The sequence below is a fragment of the Atractosteus spatula genome, chromosome 16 (genome assembly GCF_055471065.1).
Source record: "Atractosteus spatula isolate fAtrSpa1 chromosome 16, fAtrSpa1.hap1, whole genome shotgun sequence".
NCBI lineage: Eukaryota > Metazoa > Chordata > Actinopteri > Semionotiformes > Lepisosteidae > Atractosteus > Atractosteus spatula.
Genome location: NC_142721.1, coordinates 8,180,226 through 8,187,138, shown reverse-complemented (window position 1 = coordinate 8,187,138; position 6,913 = coordinate 8,180,226). Strand labels below are relative to the sequence as shown.

The following is a 6,913-nucleotide window of genomic DNA, read 5'->3' as shown; positions in this document are numbered from 1 at the left end:
TTTTAAAATATTCTAGACTTTTGGGACATATTTGAAGCACGACCAGATCGGTTATTTTCTGTATATCTCTTGCAATAGCAAGCACAGAACTGATGTCCAGTTTAAATAGGAGGCAATTGTCATTTTAGCTGGAATTATTACTTTAAAAAAAGCTGTTTTTTAGTTCTTTCCATTTGCATTTAAACAGATTTGTGTGCTAGCGTAGTGAAGGCTAAGATCCACATGTAACCGTAGCTGGAGAAGGCTTGCTTGCTGCTTTAGTAGTGTGTTTTCCACCTTGCAGCAGGTGAAAGGAAACTCCTTGCATTCTGCTACCTGAAACAAAGCCGACTGGATTCTCTGGTGGACAATGTGCTGTAGGGGAGAGTACAGACCACAGGAACGAGTAGCTCCTGACAGAACATTGTCTGTCTTTCCTGCAGGTCTACAGAGAGCATAACAGAAGCCTCAAAAACTTGTTCTAAAACACAGAAGCCTCATGGTGTTAAATCATGGTGTAAATTATGGAGCCAAAGGGTATATATATTGGCCTTTTTGTTTGCTTCTAGAACAGAAATGAATAAACTTGACAATGTCTAGAAACACAACACATGCCGGATGGGCATAATGGCATTTTTGAAAATAGAGCACTGATTATTACTTTAGTGGAATATATTGCAGACAGTGTTGCAGGCTGAAAGATGCAGCTTATGAACCCTCTGCTTGTTAGAAAAGGGAATTTAACTGCTGTAATCACTTATGCAGCCTCCAAAAAGTTAAGTCACCAGCAAGTGAGATGCAGTTTCTCTCACTCTTTGCGCAAGTTCTGATTTCAGTTTCAGACAGCTTTGAGGTTTTCTGAGGATGGCCGAAATATTGGGCAAGCGAGCAAAAGTTCATTGTGCAGAAGAGGAATGCTGTTGGCACCTTTGCTGCCCTCGGGGCAACGTTAATGAGACCTTGTAATAAATTAAAAGAAACCATGTGCTTCATGGCTTGCGAGCGCAGACAGGGATACTGTACACAGTCATGTGCCATCTCCAAATTGCAGTGCCTGGTCCTAACAAAAGGAAAAGACCTGGGCTACTTCGATATATACAAATGTTTATTGTTTTATCATATTACGCTGTTTGACAAAAATAAAATAAGCAACATATACAAATATATAATAACATATCAATTAAAAAAAGGAAAGTTGATTTATTACCACAGTTCAAAACACATGACAACCGTAACACAAACAGAAAAAGAAAAAAAGCTACAATGCCCTTATATATTTCATATCACGTATAAAAATAAGTCTATCTCCATAAGTACAGTTACAAGAAACATGTAAAACACTTAAATAGTGATATTTTAACATGTTATACATACATACCGCCAAAAAAATACATAGATTGCACATTTCTCTATAAAGATCAAGTTCAAGTATGATGCAATCCTTTATGGACTGGCAAGTTTATTTTTAGATTTCCTTTAAAGGTAATCTAAAGAAAAGTCTCTTTCCCCATACAGTGTCCAAATGATTTGCTTTAAATCAATAGCCTTGTAGCCCTGTCCAGCTCTCTCTCTCTGATGCATAGAGTGGTGATGTTACAAATCATGCTTTTAGCTAAATTTAGGAGACGGAAAGAATTTGAAAAAGTTCTGTCAGAGCAAATACATGCTGGCGTTTCAGTCACCTTCAGAGCTGAACCAATTTCTTTATTTTTGAAAGGGAAATGTCCTGGTTACCTTTTTTTCTCTTTTTGAAAAATAGTACTGTTTTTCACAAGCGTTTGCAAAGCTCTGTGAGCTGGATGACAGTGAAGGACCTGCTGGCTTGTCTTTTCATTTCCTGGGGAAAAACTCCTCTGGAGCTGCTGCCCTGGGGAAGATCAGCAGCACAGCATTGAGTCTGTGTCTTTTGCCACTGAGTGTGAGAATTCATCAGCAATTCTCTAGAAATGTCCTGTAAGCCGTTCTCAGTGCCATATAGCTAGGACTCAGTATCATCCTCTTAAGAAGACGAGGGTTTAGATGCCCTGGTCTAAGTCCTTTAAAGATGGATTCAATTTTTTAAATTGTTTTTTTTTTTCTGTTATTAACTTGATAACTTAGGTCATCCGAGACGATTCAATGCTACCTTACTCCTCTGAAAGAAAATGTGCCCCTCAATGACTTGGTGGGAGTCTTGGGCATCTGTAGAATTGTGGAATTCATCAGGAAGTTTCAGCGATGGCACCAGGGCCTCCTGCTCACGTTCGTCTGAGGAGATCCTCCAGTTTCTGTACTTGGTTTGTTCTGGTCCCGACCCACACTGCTTTCAGTTTCCCCCCCAGGCGCTGAAAGGTGACTCTGCTCTCTGGTAGGGATCGTCGCCTCCTTCCATAGCCCGTGGGGCTGATCTTGTGCAAAGGAGCGCTGTGGACTCTTTGCTTATCACCTATCTGGTACAGCCGGTGTGCAAGGTCATTCACTGAGCAGGTACTCAATGAGCAGCCTGTTCTCTTTGACTGACTCACAGAATTCATATACCTCTTCACTCGGATATTGGTATCAGGGCTGGAAAAAAGAAAGACAGAGAGAGAGAGAGAGAAAGATTAATCTACTGTATATGTCTCATTCACAGATAAATGTATCTGACTCCTGATTGTTTTCCCCTTCAGCTTGTCCTTATCCACCCTTTGTCTCAACCACATTCTTAATGCCAATGTGACAGGTTTATTAACTGATCAAAACTAGTGCTACATTTGCAATGCCAAATAAAGACTCTTACCTGGAATGAGGACTTAAGGTGTCTTTGACATCATCTTGGCTGACAAACTGCATATGGAATGAGTCGGCTTCACTCAGTTTGGGCACAGATGAGCTTTTCAAATCCCTTTTCATTCTGTTGAGTGCCCAGATGCTCACCCTGAGAAAAAGTGAGGAGTTTAAGCCACAGAGAAATACAAAGTTCTCCTCTTAGAAGTGAAGTATTTGAAAGGGTTAGGCTCTGAAACAAGTTACTAAAACCTATTTACTGAACAGGTAAAAAACAGAACAATAGCAATGCCTTTAAAAATGACTAAATGATTGTATGACTATAAATTATAGTAGAGGTCAGAATAAGCTGGTTACCTTTTTTTCAATTGAGAAGTCAAATTCAGTTTTGCACTCTCCACACTGAAGACACCACTGGCTAGTAAACACCAACAGAAAAAAGCAATCTGAAGAATCAGTTTCATTTTGACTGGAAACCTGTTAAAAATATAAAGAAGCAGATTAGGTATTTGCTATTTAAAGCACAATAACATAAAATAAATAATGCACAGCTGCCTTCTGTTACCTCTGCTCTCAATGCTCAGTCCTCCTCCCATCACCATCTATAATGCTATTTACTTTCCACTTGCTTACAAGCATGCCAAGAATTTGCAGTTATCATTCATTTATTTTGAGTGCCATGCTGAAGTTACATTTTGTTCAGGAAAATAGACATCCAACCATCACCATGGCCTGTGCATTTGAGCATAATAAGGTGTAATTTAATAACTTGGCTTATGAAAATGTAAAAAAAAACACTTTTACTTAGAATTGAGTACTCTTTTATCTTAGAACCCCAGCGAAATCTATGCTGCTGGAAATCAGCATAACAAAAGTAGTTTGACATTTCTGCCTGTAGCCCTCAAAACTCCTTCAGAGCAGAGGTCCTCCTGTTTGATAAGTACTGAACATTTAAGTAAACAAGACAGCTAGACAGATTCTGTGCACTTGTGCCCTGACATTCCAGAGAATTAATGAGCAAATCAAAAAGATTACCTACCTGAAAATTGAGATAATCCACTTGAATAAGTCTTTACAAACAGCCTGCAGTCAGAGAGTATCCCAGAAGCTTCAATGTTGCTTACAGTGTTGTGAAGTAGCTCTGTCACACTGCTAATGTTCTGACTCTTCAAGCCAGGACTCACAGCCTTTATAGCATTAGTGGGTGGGGCTTCCTGACTGACAGTCATTCCCATCAAACTCTTTCCATAAGCAAGCTCATTACTATAATCCCAGTCGTGCCTTTTGTGATATTAATTTCACTTTCATAGTAAAGGAAAATCAAAATTGATACCATGGTAAAACATAACTCCACACAAATATCAGGCTTCAGTCAATAAGAAAAAGATTCAATATATGTATTTGTATTCTTACTTCAAATGTGCTTCTTTTGCTTAATTATGTAAAGTAGGAATAAGTATGTTTTTTAATTAAGTGATTTTTACTTTCTAATGTATCTGAAAAAATGTTTAATTAAGTCATAATGTTTATTTTTTTAGACTAATGTCTTTACTTATTGCCTCATTGCTGCTGATATATTGAAAAGCTGTGCTATAATCTAAAAAGAAAATGCTTCTTTTAGCCAGTATAAGTAAAATAAGAAAGTTATCACAGATCCAGACTGTTACCAGAACATGGGGGGATAAAACACTTTTCAATCCATTGAATTCCATCCACCTCCTCATTCTCTATATAATCTAAAGAATGTTTCTGTAATACTCTCTATAGGCTATGTCAGTACACTCCAAATTAATGCCAATTGACAGAGAAACAGCTGTTACAACAATATAATCTATGCTAACCATACACTCAAACTAAAGAAGAATGCACATCTTCTTCAACATTAAAACACATGTGGAAAACATAGAAATAGTGTTCTACAGCATACATAATTGTTATTGCACCCTAGGGAAAATATATGTATAATAGTCATGTCTAATAGACTCATTGTATTTCTAAATATGTGTAGCAGAATATGTATAACAGCCATGTGTAATTACAGTAGATTAATTATATTTCTAAATATATCTAGCAGAGTGCATTACATTGTTCCCTGTGTTTTGAAGACAGTAAGGGGTATATTAGTACTGACTTTGCCAGGCTAGAAGTGCCATCTCCTTTCTACCATTTGTACTAGTTTTTTACAAACAGCTTTTCCTTACCTGTGATCCATCTATTCACTTTGCTATCAAATGGAGCAATTATGGTAAATCCAGTTTTATTTCAATATCAGCACCACATAGTCATTAATTATAAACTTAAGTATTCAGTAATTAAGACTGAGAATGTTTCCCTGTATAGTAAGTTGAAATTACAAAATTGTAAGTCAGAGATCTAGAGATACAGGAGCCATTCAAACCAGAAATGGAATTAAAAATAGAGTTCTCCTGATTGTCTGATTGTATTATGAAAAAATGACTATGAAGACAATTTAAAAAAACTGATTATTAAAAAAACAATTAATAAATAGATGTTGTAACAAAAGCAAAACATCTGAAAGAAAACAATGTATATGTCATGGAAGGTCATCAGCCAGATGTTTATTAAATGTCCCCTGGGGTCAGTTTTAGCACAAGATGTTATGTGGATTAATGCTGGTACAATTGTGTTTTTTCTGACTAGTTGTGGTTATGGCATTTGCAGTGTCATGGGCATGATATTCTGGAATTGCACATCTGCAAACATGTACATGTCAAAATCTTAACTATTTTCCTGTATTGGAAGATTTATATGTCTGTATTTATAAAGGAAAAGTAAAAAAGTTGGAATGAACAGTTACAACAGATGTAGTCTATACATAGGAGTAGCTGTCTCTTTGCTTGAAAGTTCATTTTTAAAGTGCTTAGAAAAGCAGAGATGTGTTAAGATCCCAATCTACCCTTTGTAACAACATTTGAAGTGCTTTAAAAGTACACTAGATGTATTGAAAACAACTGATAAAAGTGATTAAACTTGCCAAACAAGGGGTTTTTTTATTGACAGAAAATGTCATTTTAGACGTATTTCAAGACTAAACTACATTTTGCACAAAGAAACAAAGTTTTTCCAGTTATTATCATCACAGTCTTTAACATACACAGTATCTCACATATATTGTTGAAGATGCTTACTAACTTAAATATTCTGCAAAACATTATATATAGCTACAGGATATGACTATGACTTTGAATCTTACTGTAAATAATCCTTTCCATGGGGCCAAAAGAAGTGATATAAAATAGTACGTACCCCAAAGTTCCTGTAAAATCTGTATGAAGTCTTAATCAGGGTGTGCATTTAACCTCATATTTCTAATATTTATTCTTCCAAATTATATAAATGTATCTGTGATGGAAAGGTTCATTGAATGCAAAGTAGGAATTGATTAGAAAATACATATTAAAAATCCACCTAAAAGATATTGAATATAAATATTTCAATACCAATAAAATGGAAACATCTATAAAACTTAACTCGTCCATCAATTTACTGATGACTGTTACATTTAATAAGCGCCCCCAGCAAAACTGAAATCACTGTGCTCACTTTGTAATTTTCTCCTTATATGGTTCATTTGTTTAGATTGCGCAACAATGCAACTGTCATGCAATTGTTTGAGATTTGTTCCTTATATAGTGTTTGCAGCTTTCCAGCATGTCCTTAAGGCATCACAAACTCAGTCTACATCTGTCATTAAACTTGTTATGCTATGGATTTTGATGAGAAGTTGTTATTTTTGTTTTTTTTTTGTGTGTGTTTGCATGTTACTAAAGCAATATAATGAGCAAGAGTTCAAATAATAACACTAAATGTTTAATTAAATTGATAGCCTGCTGAGCACAAATTCTCATCTACAATAACAACGTGGAGAATACCCGCATACAGTATAAGGGACATTTTACTAGGGCAAATAGAGCAAAATTCCCCTTCTTATGGGTGCTACAGCAGAGCTCCACTTAGTGTTGCAACTACAAGTCCAGAACCCCTGAGGATAATATAGTGGAAATTGAGCATTGTCCACACTGAACAATGAAGATGATGACACCAATCAGTGTAACATACCAATACAGTGAATCATTTGCTTGTTCGCAGAAGCTGTTTTTGGAATGTGAAATATGTGGTGTAGATTAATACTTCCTTTCCAATCTGAATCTTTTTTTCCCTCTATGTT

At 36.1% G+C, this 6,913-nt stretch overlaps 1 protein-coding gene across 1 annotated transcript; it reads right to left on the bottom strand.

Moving 5' to 3' along the window:
- Positions 1-1,071: 1,071 nt before the first annotated feature.
- LOC148819492 (pro-adrenomedullin-like) lies at positions 1,072-3,886 on the bottom strand. Its single transcript, XM_088935051.1, has 4 exons — positions 3,764-3,886; positions 3,082-3,201; positions 2,738-2,875; positions 1,072-2,523 (listed from the first exon to the last, which is right to left on the bottom strand). The coding sequence occupies exons 2-4, from the start codon at positions 3,186-3,188 to the stop codon at positions 2,217-2,219; spliced, it is 552 nt and encodes a 183-aa protein (XP_088791177.1). The 5' UTR covers positions 3,189-3,201; positions 3,764-3,886; the 3' UTR covers positions 1,072-2,216.
- Between the last annotated feature and the right edge of the window lie 3,027 nt (positions 3,887-6,913).

Bases quoted from the DNA above. Each gene is read 5' to 3' on its own strand.
- LOC148819492 (XM_088935051.1), bottom strand. From the start codon at position 3,188: ATGAAACTGATTCTTCAGATTGCTTTTTTCTGTTGGTGTTTACTAGCC. The intron at 2,876-3,081 runs GTAACCAGCTTA...ACTTTTTCTCAG, and splicing joins ACTTCTCAATTGAAAAAAAG to GGTGAGCATCTGGGCACTCA. The intron at 2,524-2,737 runs GTAAGAGTCTTT...TCTTTTTTCCAG, and splicing joins ACCTTAAGTCCTCATTCCAG to CCCTGATACCAATATCCGAG.